This window comes from Aspergillus sclerotioniger (genome assembly GCF_003184525.1).
Source record: "Aspergillus sclerotioniger CBS 115572 chromosome Unknown BO94scaffold_12, whole genome shotgun sequence".
Lineage (NCBI taxonomy): Eukaryota > Fungi > Ascomycota > Eurotiomycetes > Eurotiales > Aspergillaceae > Aspergillus > Aspergillus sclerotioniger.
The window spans coordinates 891,413-911,063 of record NW_020291002.1 but is presented as its reverse complement, the minus strand read 5'-3'; the positions used below and the strand labels follow the sequence as shown (position 1 = coordinate 911,063).

The 19,651-nt window shown below is 51.8% G+C and overlaps 12 protein-coding genes across 12 annotated transcripts; 4 read left to right on the top strand and 8 right to left on the bottom strand.

Annotated features, from left to right (window-relative positions):
* Positions 1-363: 363 nt before the first annotated feature.
* On the bottom strand, positions 364-2,404 carry BO94DRAFT_534747 (putative MFS multidrug transporter). Its single transcript, XM_025611618.1, has 4 exons — positions 1,962-2,404; positions 1,425-1,919; positions 672-1,348; positions 364-610 (listed from the first exon to the last, which is right to left on the bottom strand). Exons 1-4 carry the CDS (start codon positions 2,148-2,150, stop codon positions 442-444), a joined length of 1,530 nt encoding a protein of 509 aa, XP_025468215.1. The 5' UTR covers positions 2,151-2,404; the 3' UTR covers positions 364-441.
* Positions 2,405-2,784: 380 nt separating this feature from the next.
* BO94DRAFT_534745 (uncharacterized protein) lies at positions 2,785-4,096 on the top strand. Its single transcript, XM_025611617.1, has 5 exons — positions 2,785-3,043; positions 3,205-3,286; positions 3,331-3,404; positions 3,456-3,500; positions 3,549-4,096. The coding sequence occupies exons 2-5, from the start codon at positions 3,212-3,214 to the stop codon at positions 3,643-3,645; spliced, it is 291 nt and encodes a 96-aa protein (XP_025468214.1). The 5' UTR covers positions 2,785-3,043; positions 3,205-3,211; the 3' UTR covers positions 3,646-4,096.
* Positions 3,975-5,269, top strand: BO94DRAFT_585219 (tyrosinase family protein; the record flags this gene model as incomplete). The annotated part of the gene is made up of 4 exons (XM_025615677.1): positions 3,975-4,111; positions 4,169-4,294; positions 4,351-4,473; positions 4,561-5,269. The coding sequence occupies 4 exons, from the start codon at positions 3,975-3,977 to the stop codon at positions 5,267-5,269; spliced, it is 1,095 nt and encodes a 364-aa protein (XP_025468213.1).
* A 74-nt stretch (positions 5,270-5,343) lies between these two features.
* Positions 5,344-6,194, bottom strand: BO94DRAFT_534744 (uncharacterized protein). The gene has a single exon (XM_025611616.1). The coding sequence runs from the start codon at positions 6,122-6,124 to the stop codon at positions 5,384-5,386; it is 741 nt and encodes a 246-aa protein (XP_025468212.1). The 5' UTR covers positions 6,125-6,194; the 3' UTR covers positions 5,344-5,383.
* Positions 6,195-6,486: 292 nt separating this feature from the next.
* On the bottom strand, positions 6,487-6,957 carry BO94DRAFT_545924 (uncharacterized protein; the record flags this gene model as incomplete). Its single annotated transcript, XM_025613270.1, has 1 exon — positions 6,487-6,957. One exon carries the CDS (start codon positions 6,955-6,957, stop codon positions 6,487-6,489), a length of 471 nt encoding a protein of 156 aa, XP_025468211.1.
* Positions 6,958-7,389: 432 nt separating this feature from the next.
* On the bottom strand, positions 7,390-8,424 carry mep20 (putative penicillolysin/deuterolysin metalloprotease; the record flags this gene model as incomplete). The annotated part of the gene is made up of 2 exons (XM_025608084.1): positions 7,390-8,225; positions 8,268-8,424. The coding sequence occupies 2 exons, from the start codon at positions 8,422-8,424 to the stop codon at positions 7,390-7,392; spliced, it is 993 nt and encodes a 330-aa protein (XP_025468210.1).
* Positions 8,425-9,639: 1,215 nt separating this feature from the next.
* On the bottom strand, positions 9,640-10,141 carry BO94DRAFT_623910 (uncharacterized protein; the record flags this gene model as incomplete). Its single annotated transcript, XM_025617182.1, has 3 exons — positions 9,640-9,828; positions 9,888-10,043; positions 10,090-10,141. The coding sequence occupies 3 exons, from the start codon at positions 10,139-10,141 to the stop codon at positions 9,647-9,649; spliced, it is 390 nt and encodes a 129-aa protein (XP_025468209.1). The 3' UTR covers positions 9,640-9,646.
* Positions 10,142-10,516: 375 nt separating this feature from the next.
* BO94DRAFT_556234 (exopolygalacturonase A) lies at positions 10,517-11,950 on the bottom strand (the record flags this gene model as incomplete). Its single annotated transcript, XM_025613850.1, has 4 exons — positions 10,517-10,799; positions 10,844-10,966; positions 11,008-11,060; positions 11,105-11,950. The coding sequence occupies 4 exons, from the start codon at positions 11,948-11,950 to the stop codon at positions 10,517-10,519; spliced, it is 1,305 nt and encodes a 434-aa protein (XP_025468208.1).
* A 462-nt stretch (positions 11,951-12,412) lies between these two features.
* BO94DRAFT_565647 (uncharacterized protein) lies at positions 12,413-13,244 on the top strand (the record flags this gene model as incomplete). The annotated part of the gene is made up of 2 exons (XM_025614505.1): positions 12,413-12,656; positions 12,715-13,244. 2 exons carry the CDS (start codon positions 12,413-12,415, stop codon positions 13,242-13,244), a joined length of 774 nt encoding a protein of 257 aa, XP_025468207.1.
* A 291-nt stretch (positions 13,245-13,535) lies between these two features.
* Positions 13,536-15,034, bottom strand: BO94DRAFT_595159 (protoglobin family protein; the record flags this gene model as incomplete). The annotated part of the gene is made up of 3 exons (XM_025616217.1): positions 14,513-15,034; positions 14,138-14,408; positions 13,536-14,088 (listed from the first exon to the last, which is right to left on the bottom strand). Exons 1-3 carry the CDS (start codon positions 14,625-14,627, stop codon positions 13,536-13,538), a joined length of 939 nt encoding a protein of 312 aa, XP_025468206.1. The 5' UTR covers positions 14,628-15,034.
* Positions 15,035-16,371: 1,337 nt separating this feature from the next.
* On the top strand, positions 16,372-16,905 carry BO94DRAFT_545919 (uncharacterized protein; the record flags this gene model as incomplete). The annotated part of the gene is made up of 3 exons (XM_025613269.1): positions 16,372-16,498; positions 16,589-16,710; positions 16,795-16,905. 3 exons carry the CDS (start codon positions 16,372-16,374, stop codon positions 16,903-16,905), a joined length of 360 nt encoding a protein of 119 aa, XP_025468205.1.
* Positions 16,890-18,879, bottom strand: BO94DRAFT_595153 (sugar porter family MFS transporter). Its single transcript, XM_025616216.1, has 4 exons — positions 18,759-18,879; positions 18,313-18,700; positions 17,477-18,258; positions 16,890-17,430 (listed from the first exon to the last, which is right to left on the bottom strand). The coding sequence occupies exons 1-4, from the start codon at positions 18,853-18,855 to the stop codon at positions 17,174-17,176; spliced, it is 1,524 nt and encodes a 507-aa protein (XP_025468204.1). The 5' UTR covers positions 18,856-18,879; the 3' UTR covers positions 16,890-17,173.
* Positions 18,880-19,651: the final 772 nt, after the last annotated feature.

Below are 19,651 nucleotides of genomic sequence, written 5' to 3'. Positions count from 1 at the left end.
ACATCATGCAGGACACATCTTGGACGAGATGAGAGCACCCGAGACACATCTACAAAGCGAGAACAGACAATGTCACCAGATGACGGAATAAGGAATGCAGAATACCCCGAGACAAACAACATAGGATGTATATATATACTTTCACGCGAAGTGACTTCCATAGTCCACAGAACAATATGGATAAGAATATGGCATGGGGTACGAAGTACATCTTTATCATCACGATCATCTAGATGGCGAATATCATATCACCGATCGATTCGATATATCATTGTCTATAACTCATAGCTTATCATCACTTTTACGATAAGATTCCACGTGGGGAATGTCAAATGAATATCTAGCTCCCTTACAGGAACAGATCCTGACAGAAACACTTCTATATCCTATCCTCTCCATTCAACATCCATCTACAGATATTCAATCATCCCTTCGTGTAAACTATACTATACCCTCCTCCCACATTAATTCCTCCCCTCGCTTTGCACCTCTCCATCTCCCTCCCCTCACCTGTAACACAACCGTCGGCAAAAAGCTCACCCCCATAATCAACGCCGTCACCACACCCGAACTATTCGCAATTCCCACACTATCGAACATATCCGTGAACCTACCCTCCCTCTCATTAGTAACCATCCACTTGCATCATTCTAGAATAAGAAGGGACATACCAAAACGGCCCAATAAACCCCCACGTAGACCTCACAAAATTGACAAAAACCCCCACACTCCCCGCATCAGCAGGATACGTATCCACCGCATAGGTAATCATCACGGTGGTAACGACCTGATTCCCAAATGCGGCAATACCCGTCCCCACCACCGGAGTGACGGTCCACTTCCCCGTCGGGGCATGTTCCGTACAGACCAAGAAAATTACCATACCTGCTATACTAAGTAAATAGCCGATATAGCTCAACCAGAGTCTATACTCCGGCTGTGGATTCTGGCCTGTTCGTTTGGCGCGGACATTCATCCATGTATCGGAGAGGATTCCGCCGAGTTGTTCGCCTAGAAGGGATCCGATGATGAGGCCGAGGAATTGGAGGCCGAGTTGTTGCGCGTTGAGGTTGAATTTGGTCTGCAGGAGTTGGGGCACTTCGACGGAGTTGAGGACCGAGGCGAAGAGGAAGACCATTGCGTAGGCGGCGGAGGCGATGAGGATGGGTATGTTGGTGATTAGGGTGAGAGGGTGGTAGAATTCGGAGAGATGGAAGGGGGTGGGGTCGATGCGGTGGAGGGTGAGGTATTCGCGTTTGAAGGCCGAGGGGGAGGAGTGCATTTCTGTGCCTATGTAGCGGGTTTCGGGGCCGAAGAAGATGTATAGGATTAGTTCGATGGCGTTGGTCTAGTGATGTTAGCTCTGTATGAATAGCCAATACTGATCAGGTTAGGAGTATGTTATAGGGTGTGGATGGGCGTACAATGGCCAGAATCCAATATATCCATCGATATCCCACCCGTTGAGCCACAAATCCAAAGATGAATGGACCCACAGGTACCCCTAATGTAACCATCACTGCCCAGATACCCATGTATTGTGCGCGTTCACGGCGAAAGAATGTCTCTGTGACCACTGCACTGCCTATCGCCATGGCCGGCGAAATAAAGAAGGATACTAGGGCGCGACATGCTGCCATCGACGCATAGTCCGGGCTCTTCGCACAACCGATATTGCAGACGCAGCTGAGGATCAACGAGAGGAGGAAAATAGGACGACGTCCGAAGCGATGCGACAGCGGTTTCCAGAACAATGGAGCACCGCCCAAAATGGCGATCTGAAGCGAGGTGAGATAGCTCACTCGCTGAAGGGAGACTCCGAGGTCTAGAGCAATGTCTTCGTAGGCGGGGATGATGGCTGCAGCTGTGAACGTCCCCATACAGGCGTGAAAAGCGACTAGAATGAGGTTCAAGGTTTTCTGACTCGTTAGATGCTTCTCAAAAAGCGACATGGGGGTTACCTTAAGCGGCGGCCAGTTATACGGATCCGCTGGATCCATGCTAGGGACAGGGTCGAGGTCGAGGGTGCCATGTCGTTGGAGGAGGTAGGATTTGTGTGGTTCAGAAAGAGTACTGCCCTCGGTGGCGATAAAGCCAGCCTCTGTCTTTTCGATATAGTCGGATTGTGAGGTTTTGTCGTCGGAAGACATGGCTACATGGCACAATATTAATCTGGGGATCGTATGATTCTCCAGATATATCCCCGGACGGGCCTGACATGACATGTAGAATCCGGGGGTGGGCCTCGCGAGGCCACGCAACTGCCGGCATAATGCGATAACGGTCAGTTCAATTGGATTAGTCTGGCCAGAGTGAAGTTGGGGAAGTTGGGGTAGCGGGGCCGTAACCACCATCAACCCGTCAGGGCCCTGATCGCGGTGGATTGGCGGTAATTGGCAGCCCCATCATTGCCGAGCGCTTGGCTGGTGGTCCCTTGATTATATACGCGTGTTCCCCGGGATTCTTAGCTAGCCTAGGCATACACCTGGACCGAGGCTTGTTGAATTGCCGATGGTTGTTCCGAGCTGAGGTGCAGAGCTTGGGTTGCTGAGCTGCTGCACTTACTGCTGACAAATAGGCTTTCGCTGACTATTGCCAGGCAACAATGTAACTAAACCCCGCAATCGATGCGATCTTGCTTCAGATGAAAACTCCCTGCGTCGCGGATAATTACATGATGCATAAATTGTGGTAATACACAGTGCCACAGACCTGCTCGCATGCCAGAGTGGATTTTATTGGAAGGGTTGTTATAGCCGGACCAATGGAATGCATGCCCAATTTCACTCACCATAGCTGAAAACACAGGGCTTCACATTTGGCAATAACACATATGATGATTTAAAAACAGTTACAAGCAGCATCCAAGTAGGTCATCAGACAAGAATATCTTAATCCTTGAAAGCACAGTCTCATCCGCACATCTCAGCTACAGCATAACATCATGCAGCACAGCTCCATGGCTGGCAACTGGAAGCACAGCAAGGGTATGCACCCTGCCACGCGCATTCCTTGCGCAATCCCGATGGTACCTTTCTGCCAGGTACGTAGCACTAAATTGGATGTTGTGGCTGGTTCCCCCTAGAACGCGTCCGACGCAAGGGATGCGCCAGGGGAACCCGACATTCCATCATCGAGACAGCCCTTAAATATGCGATGGATGCAGCGAATGGACTGATTACCTTCTACCAACGGTCAACTCAGCATCACCATGTATACTTTCAGAGCAATTTCCCTCTTGAGCACGCTGCTCCTGGTCGGGCTTAGTGGCGCGTCCACAACCACGGTACGATCCTCGAATACTTGTCTGGCAGTCTACTGACGATTCAGGTTGGAATTGAAACAGAAGAAGGGAGTCGGTCGGTCCAGGTGCCGTTGAACGAGTGTCACCAAATGGGAGAATTGTAAGCCCTACAGCCATCCCCTATCCTCGGGTATGATGCTAACATCTGCAGTGAGGTGTATGGGGTTTTCATCTCGCGAACATGCCGTCTCTTCACGTAAGTGCCTGCCATCCATGTGGAGAGATCATGCTAACAGTCGTGTAGTGGAGTAGGCTGCACAGGACGCACCACGCTGCTGCAACCCGGCCAGCACTCTTCCTCCGAGGCAGTCTACATCGACAGCCTGTTTTGCTATCCGTGAGCGAACCATGTATTAGGGTGTAATCCTTTTTGTCGAATGAGTCTGTCACTGCCACTGTAACATACCCCGAGGAATTCATCGGATCCGAGTGCTCGTTAGTGGAATGCTGATCGTCAACTCAATCGATCTTGGCTGCCAGAAATCATCATTCGTAGTTACATCTACTTGATTTGTGCAGCTGTAAACAAGAGAGCCAAGATGTGGCGCGGACCAAGCCTGCAAACTATATGTCCATGTTGGTGCCTAACAATATCTCATCGAGGGATATTCATACTCAGCAGAGGTTGTGGCGGTCCACAACGTAGTACTATTTACAGATGGAATGAGACATGTATAAAGCCCAGTCCTCCTACTTCCCATCTACTCCTACCACGAAGCAATACCAGAACAATGCATTGGACCAGTTTTCTTCTGCCAGCACTGGCAGCCGCAGGCACAATACAGCAATGCAAATCCTCACGGGCCAGTACCCGAAAAGAATGGTATGACCCTCTACAAAAAGCGAATCAAACTAACAGTCTAGGGGCGAACTGACCACAACAGAACGAACAAACTACATCAACGCAGTATGGTGTCTACGCGGACTTCCATCCCAGCTCCCAAATGACCAATACCCCGGTGTACGAGATCGTATGGACGACTTTGTAGCGTAAGTCCCTACCCTAAGATTTTCGTCGTGTTACACAGACCCACTAACACATTCAGAACACACATCAACAACACCCTGTACATTCACAGCAACGGACTCCTCCTCCCCTGGCACCGACACTTTATCTACCTCTACGAAAAGGCCCTGCAAGATGAATGCCACTACCAAGGCACTCTCCCGTATGCCCCCAGCCCCCATCAACTCCATCCCATCCCCCCAGCAAAACACCCCCAAGAACCCCTTAAGTGGGCATGCTAACAACCCAGATACTGGAACTGGTCCCTCTTCACCACCAACCTAACCCTCAGCCCCGTCTTCGACGGCACCCCGACCTCCCTCTCCGGCAACGGCCTCCCAACAGCAAACAACACCTCCAACCTCTGCCCACACAACATCCCCTGCCCATCCCCCGGCACCGGCGGCGGCTGTCTCTACAACGGGCCCTTCACCAACTGGACCGCCCATCTCGGCCCCTTCTCCATCTCCCAAGTGCAACCCTACGGCTCTCTCCCCCCAAACACCTGGTCCTACAACCCGAGATGCCTAACCCGAAACTTCACAACCGACTGGCTCACCTCCCTCAACACCCCCACCAACATCACCTCCATGCTCTCCGCCCCGGACCTAAAATCCTTCCTCGCCCTAATGAGCCCCAGCACACTCGGGTACGTAGGGGCCCACGAAGGCGGCCACGCCGCCGTGGGAGCAAACATGCTCGATACGTGGGCGTCAGCCCAAGACCCGGTGTTTTTTCTCCATCATGCGATGGTTGATCGGGTGTGGACGTTATGGCAGGAGTTGGATCCGGTGAGTCGATTGGTGGCGGTGAATGGGACGGGGATTGTGCATGATCCGCCGGATGCGGAGTTGGTGACGTTAAACACGGTGATGGATTTTGGGGTGTTGGATGGGCCAAGGACCGTGTGGGAGGTTATGGATGTCAGGGGGGGGAGGTATTGTTATGGGTATGATTAATCTCTTGGGTGGGTTATGGCAGGCAGTGTTTGTTAATATGCAGTTTATTGAATAATCAATCAAATACCAACTATGTCCATCCTAAGAACAACACAAAACTACCCCCTATGCACATCAATAAACAGTAGCCTGCTCCCTATCCACATGCCCCGAAAACAACTCCTCCCTCCCCGGATCCTCCGGAAACTCAATCCCATAAAACTTCTTCAAAACATCCTGAATCACATCATAACAAGCCCCATACCTCACCAGCTTCATATCCCTAAAATTAATAATCGTCGACGACGCCCTCGGTTCACTAAACGTCCTCTTCCCATAATCCACCACAATATCCGCGGCGGCCACAATCTCCGGCTCAATATCCTCAATCCGAACCTTCATCCCAGAACCAGAGATATTCGCCGACGACCCAAGCACCGGCATATTCGCCTCATGACACAACTTAATCAATTCCTCCTGAAACGGACCCCCATTAACCAGCATAGACAGGGTTCCGTCGTGAGTACACCTAGAAAGTAACTCCGGCCCGAGGTTCCGAATAATCGGATGCTCGGGCCGAAACGGGGCCGCGACGCCGACAGGCACGTCCAGATCGATAGTGAGGGTTTTGACGATGGATTCTTCGCGGGGGGGCAGAATGTGAATTTCTTGATGTAACGCGTAGTTTCCAATCATGGCGTGTTTTTTGTGTGGTTTGCGACGTTTCGTGGAGAAGAGCTTGTCCAAGGCGGTGGGGTCGCTGGCTACAAGCCCGTATCCGATGCTACCCGGGATTAGGGCAATGCCTTTGTTTTGGAGGACTTCGAAGACGCGTTGAGCGTCGCGGTGGACGTTGATGGGGTCGGTGAGTTTCATTTTGGGTCTTTGGTCTTTGGGTTTTGTTTGGGTTTGGGTTTGGGGAAAGTAGAGGAGTGGAGTGGAAAGGATGAGAGGAGTGGATGGATAGAATACTGGGGATGGACGGCATCTACGGCCCTTATAAGCTACGTGCGGGGTGCAGACGACAAGGATGGCAAGGATGGGGAATCCCCCTTAGTGTTCGTGTGACCGGTCTATGCAGACGCCACCATTAATCACGCGAGAATTATTGGACAGCGGGGTAGAATGGTCCAGCAATCGGGGAGAAGAACCACAGTAGAGACAAAGAAAATTTCAACCGAGGACAAACTAGACGAGTAAAAAGAAACAAAAAAAAATTGCCTCGGGTATCACATCGGTCAATCCAGAACCAGCCATCCGACCTCCGATTCAAACTCGCCTTGTTCGGCTTCGCTCAGATTCTCCAGATGGTGGTTGGTCACTCGGTCGATCGGACCCTTCCACAATGCATGCCAGGAGCCCTGGGCTTGGATGGTGTAGCGGTGGCCGTGGAAGAGCGGAACGCGCGGCAATTCGACGTATGCTTCGACCATGCCGGTGGCCGGGACTTCGACCAGGTCGTCGATGAAGGGGAGACTGCGACGCGACATTTCAATGGTGGGGATGTGGACGATTTCGCCAGTGTCTGCGTCGTGGATGTCAAACACGCCGAGGATGTCCGCGTTCGGATCCATCGGAGTGGACCAGTTGAGAAAGGTGATGGGGGTGTTGCTCGTGTTGTGGATGGTGACCTTGATGGTCACATCGATGACGTAGCCAGTAGCGGTGAGGTTGGGATCCAGGTGGATCTGCAAGGACGAGGCGGTCATTTTGCTTTTTTGCATGGATTGGTGGATCAATGTGATTGAGTGAGGATGTGATTGATGTGATAGCGGATTGGGTGGTTGGGAGATGGGATGTAGGACGGAGAGAGAAGAGGTAGGACGGGGATGGCTTCGGTGTCACGATATGTAGATGGCCGGCGCATTCACGCCAGTTAACGGTTAATTCCTGTGTTACTTGAAATGACGAGTGTACGTGAAGGGGGCTCCCGCATCGGGTATTGCTTCATGGAATCAAGAAGCACGATACCTTTCTTGGGTTACTAGTGACACTGACTTATCTTCATGAGTGTATCTCGTAATTACACACTTCACCTACTCTCGTGAATATCACAGCGCTAATCCTTATGCAGTTATCATTAAGTGCGTGATATCTCAAGCAGCTGAATAGCTTCACAGTACAACACAGTCAAATGAAGATCAACAACCCGCAAACACCGAATTGGTAAACAAAGTATACGTATCCGCATTTCTCAATGCTTGATTGCCCGTCAACCTCATCGCAGCCTGATACCCATACCCCAGATCATCCGTCCCAGGGGCATAAACCCCGGGAGCATGGGAAAACTCATGAATGATAGTATTTGCCTGGTCCTGGGCATGGCACGCCTTTTGCACCGGCTGCAATATCGACCAATAAATGGGACAATTCACTACTACATTCCACTGGGGAAATGTATACGCCAGAGTTCGAGGACCACAGGCCCGGAATTTGTCAGTACAGTAGTAGGTGGTTCTCTCGGCATTGAGGGAGGCTTCCGCTGCGATGTAAGCTAGTCGATTGGCAACCAGACTGCGAGTTTCCTGGGAGGAGGATTTGAAGTATTCTTCCAATCGGGCGGCGGAGCCCATCCAGGCCTCGTTGGCCGCGGCGACGGACATTCGCATGGCGTTGTCGAGAGCGGCACGCATGATGGCGGCCCGGTTGTCGTCGCAGTCGCTGAGTCTGGTTCGACGGTGGAGGGATGGAGGGATAGTGAGGGCTTTAGGGACAGTGGCGGCTTTGGCGGCGTCGATGGTGATGGTGAGTGTGTTGGAGGTGTAGGGGAGGTAGGAGGTGATTTCGGAGTCGGTGGTAATGGGCACGAAACCGGAGGTGTGGATGGTGATGGGGCCGCTGTCGGTGATGTCGAGAGTCGAGGCAATGTCGAATTCGTCGATGAGGGATTCGCCGGCGTGGATCGTGGTGAGGGCGTCATGGGTGAGGTTTTCCAGGACTAGACGCTGTCTGATGCCGTTGAAATCGAGCTCGGTTTCTGGTTTGTTAGGGTTGTTGGTGATGATGGGAGGAGACTTACCATTGTGGAACACGGAGACCTTTTTAATGGGAGCAGTGTCTCCGAAGAAATTCAGATGCACGATGGTAAGATCTTCGTTGCCGGTGTTTTTGACTTCAGCTTTTATATGCGTGTTGCTCACCTGGCTGAGAATCACGTCGAGGCTGGTACCAGGCATAGTGAGGATAGCCTTGATGCATTGCACCACGGCCAACTGGGTTAGGAAGATGGAAAGCAACATGATGGATGTTTACTGATGAGAGAAGCAAAGGGGGGAGGTGGTTTGAGAAGACTGTGTGAGCCTGGAAAGGAGGTCATTTTAATGTTCTGGTCAGTGAAGGAACGCGTTCTTTTTTAGGATGTTGACGCTCCGAGTATTAGAATTCAATATGGCATTGGGGAGTATCCCGCGTTTTTACATATGGTGCTGCAATTCCAGATCTATAACTATCTGGTAAAATCTGTAGAAGAGCTGATATCTCAGAGAATGTGTTGGGACAGTCTTTTGTTCTGTCTGTTCTCCAGAGGTCAGCGGTATATCGTTTTTGGCCTAATCGTATAAACTTGACAGAATGCTACGGATCTGATCTTATATGCAGGTGACTTACGATACTTCGCTGCGATGAAACCCGAGTCTACATATTTGACATGAATCGGTCAGTTCAATCCGACTGTTGATTAATATAATCACGCTCATTATATCGTAGAGATTTGGCAGTATCATATTCTATAGAAATAACTGTGTAGGTCTGGTTATGCTTCATTTGTAGATAGTTCAGCTGGTACACATCTGAGCCCTCAATCAAACAGCTTCCACTACACCCAGCCCACACCAAGTAACGCATTTAATGCTACTCACTCCTCAACAATACCCATATACCACCAGCAACTACATCAAAACATCTCCATGAATAATCCAACCCAAAGAACCCCGACCAGCCACCCCAGGTACCAAACACATGCCAACAACTCCAACCGAGCTACCCAGCCCAGCCCAGCCCCCCCCCCCCCATCCCCACTCATAAACCCCCAACTATAACCGGATCCAAACCCCCGGAATCCCGATAAACCAGTTAGTCCAACCCAGACAGCAACTACCCCACAAACACGACCTCCGCAAGGGGTCCAACCACCGTCGGGCCGAAAGCGCGCCGACCGCAGCCCGTAGATACATCATCCTTCTCAGGCAGTAAACGCCCCCAGCAAAACGGTACCGTCAGCACCTAATCGCCGGATATTTTGCGGGGTGAGTGAGGGGGATCTTCCAATCTATTCCTTCTATGGAGATGGGCAGTCAAGGGTGTGGCTACGTCATTTTCGGTGCAAGGAAATATCTCATTCTCATTCTCATTCTGATTCTGCTGCTCAATACACTAACCAAATAACTACCTAACAAAGAATCAAGTCTCCCTCTCACAAAGCCCATCAACACATTCATTCCCATAACAACAATCCCCATCATCCCTACACACCCCCTCATCCTCACTACAACCCGGCCAATCCGGATCCGTAGACCGACATTTCGTCGCAGCGCAATACCCCGAGCAACAGGCCGGGCCGCCACCGCCCGAGATGCAGTTCGCTGCGGGTGCAAATCTTAGCCGTGTTATCCGGTTAGATGGGATGGAATGGGATGCTTACCGTAAACGGTCAGACAGGTGGGAGTGGGCACGCAGGTGGTGATGTAGGTGGTGGTGGGGGTGTAGAATGTTGCGGTGGTGCAGAAGTGTTTGGTTGGGCAGGAGGGGATGGGACCGCAGGGGGTGGTGGTTGTTGTTGTTAGGGTGGATTGGGTATCTAGGCGGAGGTTAGTCGGGATTTGTGGTGGTGGTGGTGGACATACGGGTTAGGGGGAGGAGGGGGATGATGAAGGTGAGGGATTTTTGGAGATGCATGATGTTTGTGATGGATTGGATTGCATGGGTTGGTTGTGGGTATAGTAGGGATTTGGGTGGAGTGGTTGCGATCGCAGGAGAATTGTGTTTATATCTGACCTGTGCTGATGTATGTCTCACCGCAATGCTACAGATGACGTTAAATACGAGGCTGTGTATCTACATGGCTCTCTGGCTACACGAGAGATGTGGTCATTCAAATGTTGTGGCACGATAGAATTTCCACATAATCATCAGTCACCAAGGAATGGACTCCCGATCCAGAGAGATCCGGTGGCGGCTCGCCACGATGTAAGGAATTCATGGATTGTCAAACCTTACCAATAGGTGACAATCAAGTAACATGCAACAGCAGCTATTTATAGACAAGATGGGTCACGAATTGCACTGCAATCCCTTCACCTCGGCATTCTTACACAGCACCTTCTCGCCAGTATAATTTACTGGCAGTGTAATATCAATATTCTGGAATGTCAAATCCATGCACGGTGCCTGGTCCGAACAAAGCAAGGACACAGCAAAAGTGATGTTCTTCCCTGGGTAGTCAGTCACGGTGGCTAGTCCATTCCCGCTGATGTTCTTAAAGTGCAGGTCCTCAAACTTGTAGGTCGAGGTGTCACAATACTGCGTTACGTTTTCGTTGAATAGATAGCTCAGACTACTGCTGTCAGCCAGTGTCATCTAGTTAGGCAAAAGTCTCACCAAGTATCAATATACACCGGCAGCTGCACCTCTTTGAGCTGGATGTTCTCTACCGTCACATTTCGAACATATCCAGTGCCGCCTCCGCCTCCGTTAGGAGGGACGCCATAGTTGACCCCAATCCTGACTGATCAGCTACATCGCTCTCAGGACATGACACTTACCAGCTTTTGAAGTAGACGCCGGAATCCATCTCCCGTTTGAACGACGGTTGAACCTGTATGATCAATATAGATACCATGCCATCTTCGAAAGTCAAACATTCTTGACTGTGATGATTTCCACAATATCAGCCCGGTCGGGATATTGTCCCAGCGATCCAAACGCAATGCCAGGCCCTCCATAGACAGTCACATTCTCCACATGGGTATTTGTCGAGTTTCCCTTGAACGCCACGGCATCGTCCCCCCCTTGGTATACCCAGTTGGTGATACTGATGTAATCCGAACGGTACGTATCAACCCCGTCAGTATTCTGAACCCACTCACCTTCAGGACTCACTGAAAAATCGTGGTTGGTCGCGTTGACATAGACGTGGTCCAGGGCAATATGCGAAGATGAATCCACAAGAACAGCCCAGAACTGGGGCTGTCGGATGGATAAATTGCGAAGAGTCGCGCGCGTCAACTGAAACACATGCAACGGGATGGGACGCCCAAAGACATTACTTCCTCCCTTGGCCCAAGTATACCACAGCTGCCCGTTTCCGTCGATTCCACCCTGGTGTGGACCGCCGTCAATCACATAGTCATGCCCTGTGATGCGCCAGGCGCTCGACTGGTTCTGAAAGTCCACCCGGTAAGAGTTATTGACCCAATAGTCGATGTCGTCGCTGAAGAGAAGCGTTCCGCCAATTTCAAGGCGTGAGTTGGCCAGATGGGTTGTCATCCGTTGGTTGATACGGTAGGTGTATGGCGCTGGGAGGACGACTCTTCCTCCGGGCGTCTGGCCGCATTGGCTGACAGCTGTGAGAATGTTAGGAACATCATCTTGCCCATTTCCGAGAGGATTGGCGGTGCAGCTGGTTCCATCCTGTTGAATAGAGGTACTCGAAATCGGGACAGAAAGCCCCACGAGAAAAAAAAGTGTGCTGGCTGAAAACTTCATCTTGGTCCACTGCTTACCTGACACTGCTTGTCATCGGGACTTTGCGCCACTTTTATTCGCCATTTCCGACGTTGGATATAATTCCGAGCGTGCGGATTAAGCTGCGAGTCGATGAACCTTGCGGGGAGAATCAGACGTCATCTGTTTGGACTCTGGTGGGTGGGGAAACAGGTCGGCATGGTTAAGCAAAGCCAAGCCCGCTGCTCCTATTCACTGTCGCATTGACCATCCTCAATCAGTGTCAAGTCCTGGGGTTTAGCAATGAGTACTATACTACACTTGGTTGAGAATCCCGGCGTCATGCCAAGCATCATTTAACCTCCGATAGGCAGTGCAGTCTCACGTTACACCGACAAGGCTGAGATCATAACGCCCCTCCACTCTCTCAGCTCCTTCATGCTCCTCTCATATACAGGATGGACAATGCACAGTTGATGCGATTATCGCTCGTCCATCCTCAACATGTCTACTTCGTGCTATGCGCTTCATGAAGCTATCGCAGGTAACGGACCCTCACCGAACTTGGCATATATGCCCTGCGGAGTCACCAATTCCACCCATCCTTATGTGAATTGCTGCCGCAGAGGGGACTATTGTATGAGAAATGCCCTCTGCCACTATACAATGCCGAACGGGCAGGATGGATATTATTCAGCCGGCTGCACCGATCCGAAAATGCAGGATCCAGCGTGTATGACCCGATGCGGTATGTCAGGATGGTCTCCAAAGTCCTGGCCAAGCTGACCCTGTCTTCATTTGCAAAGGTGGCCGATCCACAGACGCCACTTATGTTACAGCTGAACTATGGGCCTGCTGCATGGTTACCAAGAACGACAAAGGCGACCCGATCGTGACTTGTAGCAATCACACCCAGGAGATCTTCCCAGCTCCGGCCCCGAGCGACCTTGTTACCCTACAGTATATTCCCATAACAGGAACACCAACGTATGCTACAGCGAACTCGACCGCGGCACCGATAGCAAGTGTCTCGAATGGATTGTCCAATTCTAGCGCATCGTCCAATTCGAGCGGTAGTGATATCGGTGCTGCGGCTGGGATCGGAGTGGGGGTTGCGGCTGCAATACTCCTCATTGCAATGGCTATCGCGTTCCTTTTCTTCCGACGTAGGGTGCATGCGCGGTCCAAGGCTCCGCGACCAGAGTCTGATTCCACTGCACCGATCATGCCACATACAGGGTTTTACTCCGCGTGGATGGAGTCAACGACTAACATGCGGCAACCGGAGACTCGATATGAGCTTCCCAGAGGAACTGAACGACGAGAGCTCCACTGATGACCAGTATACGCTTCAAAAAAATACTGTCAGCGATTGATGCAGCTTCTGGGCAATGTGTACGTACCTGCTGGAACCATTCAAACTGGCAGATCCCAGCGGCCAGGCTACACATTAGTAATGAAACATGAATCGAGAATATATATTAAATCATTTATTCGCTCGTGATTAAATGTCCGCAAGACACGCTCTTGTGGGTATAACAAAGAAGTTGAAATCACCAGTCCTACCCTCGCCCGGTCACAAAAATTATCATTACGCATATCATATCGAAAAGTAGGGTGCCGCGAACTACCGCGGAGTACCGCCAGGTCCCACCGGTTGCGAAGGCCAAGCGTTTGACCAGACCTTGGTCTCAAAAGATTGCTTGGGCATTTGCGAGAATGGACACCCAGACGATTGGAGGGATGGTTTGGGGGTGGTAATGGTCGGCGGGGATGGCGCGGTCTCGGCCGACGACGCCTCAGAGAAAACACTCGCATACGACGAGGAAGACGTTGAACTTGCAGTGGTGGTCTTGACGCAGGACGAGCAATCTGCCCGCAGGTGCGTCGAGCTAGGCTTCGGGGTGACTTGAGCACCATTTTCCTGTTGTTTATGGAGCGCTTCTATCTCCTCCGTGAACTCTTCACCATCACGCAGACGCCATCGTGCAAAGAGGTCATTCTGAATCCAGATCACCTTTCCCAGCGCTCTGACTAGTGCCAGCCGAAAAGGCAGAGTAAGCTTTTCGAATGTCAAAACCGCCTCGAGGACGATGTCCTGGATGAATCCGAGACAGGCACCGATATGGATATACTCGACATTTAACGCGTGCAGACGTTCTTTGCCATAGTGCATTCTCCTATCGCAACTATTAGCCTATGCCCAACACAAGACTGAAAAAGACCTACCCGACTTGGTTGAGATAGCGCCAGAATTCGGGTTTGGTCGGATCTGAGCATAGTTTCGTCATGTACCATCGAAGAAACTGGCGGCGGCGCTGAACTGTAGGACTGTCGATGGTTGGATAATCGTCCGGCTCTTCTTCCACGGCCGTATTCCGGGTGCGAAAGACGCGCGCTGTGATGTCGGCCTCTAAAAGCTTTGCATACACCTTATCCACCACCGTTGGAGCGAGGGCCTTGACATATTTGGCGCCTCGAACAAGAGCGGCGACATCGTCTGCATCCACCAGAGTTAGTATGTCTCCTTCAATTGGTTTGGTTGCGGAAGGGAATCTCCGCGGAGGTCATAAGCAGCCCTGTGGGGAAGCTTGGGGCACCAACCGGCATTAAAATCGAGAAACTTCTGCAGATAGTCGATCCGCGCTTCTAGATCGGTATAAAGGGCCTTCCGATCGACGTGTCTTGGACGGTTCTCAGAAAGGTCGGGGTCAGACATGGTGCAGGCTGGAAAAGAACTTGGAGGAGAAAGAAGGAAAGTGGGCAGGGGACTGTTCAAATCTCCTGACAGGAATCGCCCCCGACCTGGCTGCGCAGGTATATACCTGCCATGCCAGATAAAATCCTGTCATGCTGCAGATTGCGACCCCTCCGCCCGTCAATTGGGGAAAAAAGACAGCGAATCAGTGGGGCGGGTGAGTTGATCTGTTGGGTTTTTCGGCTCCGCTTCGCCTGTCATCGACTCATCAACCGCCCTTTTCGACAGCTCTCCTGATCGGCCATCCATCTCCCCTCTCCACGAGTCGAGTCCGATATCGCCCTCAATCTGCGACCAGCGCGGTTTCCGCCTGCCTCAGCTGTCAAACGCCTGGGTGCCTTGGCGTCGAGCGATCATCGCGGTGAAAGTTTAGCCATCGACCCTTAGACCGATGCTTGGTGTTCATTCCGAGATGGGCAAGCCAACCGCAGCCCCCAAATCCCATCTCACGTCACATCGGCAGGACGTGGATGCTTCTGCAGCCTCTGCCTAATGGGCCCTAGTGTGTTGAAAATTTTCCGGGTCGGCATTCGATTGGTTGAAGGCCGGCAATTGCTAGGGGGATGACGCTTCAGCGGCCGAGATGGAGAACAGTGGAGCGCAGGCGACGTTCCCGCCGGTTTGCCGTCAACGCAAATTTGGGCGGGCAACTTGCTGGCACTTTCCAATCGGAGTTGTAGGGCCAATAACACTCAATGGAATTAGATATCGCCTGGTTGTCGGAGAATTCGGAGCGCGCACCTCGGCGGATCTTATCTTCAGATTCCGTAGGAGTGGCATGAAAAAATCCAGTACTCCGTATTCCGTGCACAATGGATAGACGCACACCGACATTGTCTCGGGAGCCGAAAGGGGGAAACTAACAGCCTCATTAATGCTATTCTCGGCGCAACCCCCGGGACCAGCTTTACCTACAAAGTCCTGCCTTCTTCATCAATCTCGGGCATTGCCAAAGCTGGTACGGACTCCAGTCTCCAAGTCTCCAATATCAGGTACCCCACCGGATTGCAGGACGCACGTTGAGGTATTCGATCCATCATCGGGGAATAGAACGGAGTAATAAGTACCCTTAATTTGTTCCAGACAGGGGTGGTTCTTTAAACGCGACTGACAGGGTTTGGAGACGACTTGGAAGTTGGAACCCCTTTAAGATCTTCACTAGTTGGATGGATGGAGGCCCGCTCAGCGACACCAGTCAACTCTGGTGGAGTCGCAGCCCTTTGGTTCCCGCCACCTTAATCGTTCCCCCTTGACGCCGGTGAGGACTATCGCGAACCTCAAAAAAGGGATCCAAAAGGAGTCCCAAGGGTGCCCCTGATTGGATGGGAGATGGTTTGTGAACATTCGATAGATAAGAATTAATCTATAAATAAATGAAAATCAATCTGGGTTATCTGGAACGGGTGAGACATGCTCCGTTCTCGTTCATGAACTCCCCTTGCAAGCCTGGGAACGTATGAGAGGATAAAGTAGACCCCGTCGACTCGGCCGAAGGAAAGCAAGCTCTGCTGGCGGTCAAGCATTAGTCCAGCCCGGCTTGAAACGCGTGACCGGGTCACCTGTCACACGCCTGAAACGGCCACTCGCTCTGACATCACCACCCAAACTCTCTTCCTCCCATCCTCCCCACTCCATCTATACCTTCTCAGACTTCTAGTTCCCACCACTACTCATCCATTACGAATCATCCTAAAGAAGCCAAACAATGTCCGCTGCAATGATCCTCCGACGAAGTTCCACCCTGAGCCGTCCACCCCTTCTCCGCCCCGCTTATGCGGCCAGAGTGTGTTACTACCACCCGCCTGAAGTACACAGCAATAAAGACGAGGAGTGTACGTTCTTGCCACCGGCATTCCCATCTTATCATCCTCCGTCTTGTCGAGGACTTCAAGAGAGTGACGATTGAACTAACCAGTATCCAGTCTTCATCACAGCTTCCTTCCCCGATGACTTCGAGGCCCCCAGTCTCGTCAAGAAACGCGACCCACAGGGACAGAGTCTGGGCCATTGGGACGAGTTCCACGCGACGTCCAGTGAGGTCTCGGTGTGTTTCCCCATTCTCTCTGAGATACCTGAATGGTGATACCTGAATGGTAAAATGAAAGGCTAAGGCACCCGGTGCATGCAGGTCAAGGCCGACCGGGGCGATATCCACATCCACCAGCAACAGCAGCAGTGGAGTCGGGATCTGGACAGAAGGCTCCAGGAAGCAGAGGAGCCAAAGATTGATGAGATGTGATTGATAATCTCCATCACGCCATGTCTGATGATAATTGCGTAGTCTGTGAGGTAAAGTGATACAGATTGCACCATGGACGTGTATAGTAAGATTGGTGAGTGCGTTGATTTCTTTTGAAGTTTGGTATCTCTGGCTGGTTCAGATTGTGTTTTGTATCATATCCAGCTGTATTTACTGTGGTGTGAATCGATGGTTCCTAATGTACTCGTGGGTTGTTGAGTCTGACATTATCGTGTTGGATTCTAGGTTTATACTCTACTACAGCCACTCAACTGATATCCTCCACCTGATGCACTGTGCCCTCGACCTTTTGGTCGACGTGGGCTTGCAGCGCGTGTTGGCCTGGTGTGACTGTTCGCCCACCCTTCGAGGTGAACACGCCACCCGTAATTCCGCCCTTGTGGAATAGCAAAGGGATATCTTCCAGCTCTAGTCCCTTGGTCTCGGGATAGAAAAAGTAAACCATTGGGATGAAGACGGCGTTCAACACGGCGAAGATTATGAAGGTGCGCCAGCCAATGTTGTCTATATATGTCAGTATCTGTCCCGGTTCGTCAAGTGGGGAACCTACCAAATGCGATCGGTGTGATCTTCACCACGGCAAACACCGCCATCCAGTTCCATCCTGACGCAATTGCCTGCATTCTTGTCCGCACCCGCGTGGTATTTAGCTCGGCCGGGTAGAACCACGGCACAGGCAGCCAGCCCACACCATAGAAGATCTGGAAAATGAAGATGAAGGCAGTCGCTCCGTAGGCGCAGTCCTCACGGTCCAGCGACAGCAGGATTGCCACCATCACAAAGCAAAGACACAGACCCGCTGAACACACCATGAGCAGAGTACGTCGCCCGTACCGGTCCATCAGGAACACCGGAATTGCCGACCCAACCAGGTAAGTACACTGCATCGCACCACCCAGGATCAACGATAGGTTACGGCTCATGTTCATGGTCTCCTGGAACATGACAGGGCCATAGTAGTTGATCATGTTGGAACCGGTGAACTGCTGCCCCAGCTCGATGGTGATGGTGATGAGGAGACGGCGCAGATTCTGCACCTCACCCCATGTGAAGAGCTCCTTGAAGCGGAAGGGCCCGTCCTTTTGTTCCTCCTCTAGCACGAATTGGATGTCGAGAATGGTCTTGGTAACGCGTGCATCGTCAATGGTGGTGTCTTCGATGGCAGCCACCACGGCGCGCGCTTCTTCATGTCGATCATGTTGGACCAGCCAACGAGGAGTCTCGGGAAGACCGACAACCTGGAATATGAGGCAGACAGCAAATACCGCCTGGAACGCGAGAGGAAGCCGCCATTCGTATGAGGAATCGGTGAAGCTGGTGCCGTAATCCATCCTGCATCGTTCGTCCGTTAGTTTGCGGGCAGTTAATGGTGCGGGATGGTCTCACCAGTAGGCGATCACCACGCCTAAGATGGTGACAGTTCCCTGGAGGGTGAGCAGGGCACCGCGATATGCTGCTGGAGAACATTCACTCTGGTACACAGGTGCCGTGGACGAGTTCATTCCATTCCCGAGACCAGTGATGATCCGGCCGACCAGCAGTTGGGCCAAGGTGTAGGAGGAAGACAGGATGATGGATCCGATGACCATGATGAACCCGCCCGTCATGAGCATGGTTCGTCGCCCCATCTTCTCACCGATGAAGTAGCAGATGATGGAGCCAACGACGCAGCCGATGTCGTAGAGACCGGTGATATTGCCCTGCATCGCTGCGTCGGGGTTGTTGAAATCGCGTGCAAATCGGTTGTCCGCACCAACAATGCCAGACATGACACCTGCCGCCAACGTTAATCGGTCACTTTTCACCCTGTCTTAGTAGGCGCAACGACGAACCCTGGTCAAACCCCAGCAGAAGGAAAGCCTGGCAGGAGGCCATGGTGATGGCGATGATCAGGGCCCTGCCCCGAAAGTCATGTTTCCAGAGACGCATTTGGCCGTCAATTCGTCTGATATATTCCTTAATGGACGAAAAAGAAGGCAGAGAAAGAACGAACAAGCTTCATTAAGCATTGGACGGAGCTGGATGGCCGTCGGGCTAATACGCCCGAACGCAGTCGCGAGGATTCGATGCCCAGCTGCCGGTCTTCGCCCAGGATTACCCCGAGCAGGACATATCTGGTCCAGCTGGGCAGGGTCTGCAGAGCTCGTCAGCTTGATTGGACCTGGCCGGGTCGGCAGGTCGGGGGATCATCGTGCCGAAATGCGGGGTACCCCATGGGACACCCCTGACTAATCTTATGGGCTCAAAGGGTTCACCGGAGACCGTCATCGGGAGCTGACAGCGGCATTGAGACGATCCTGCCGAGGGGGGATCTGACAGGGATGATCCTCCGCAAATAGAGAATGAAAAACGACCAGAGAAGGAACGCGCTCACATACAGAGAAGTAGTCGGAATCTTCGAGGCACGTTCGTGGGATCGGCAAACAGTTCAGTCCGAAAGATCCAACGTGGAATGATATGGCCGGAAAATACAAGGATGCAGTCGCCACGCCAATGACCACCGGACACCTGCTTACTCCAATTACCCGATCTCCACAACCTCCAGATCAATACTCATATGCCATGATCCACGGTGCTCACCTCCAATCAATCCTGCTGGACCACTTCCAATCCCACCCCAATTTTTTGAGCCATGCACACGAGCAATGTGGGTGTACCAACTCAATGCTGCCATATTATGCTTGTTTAGCAGACAAACACCTCGTATCCAAAGACAAGAAGTCTT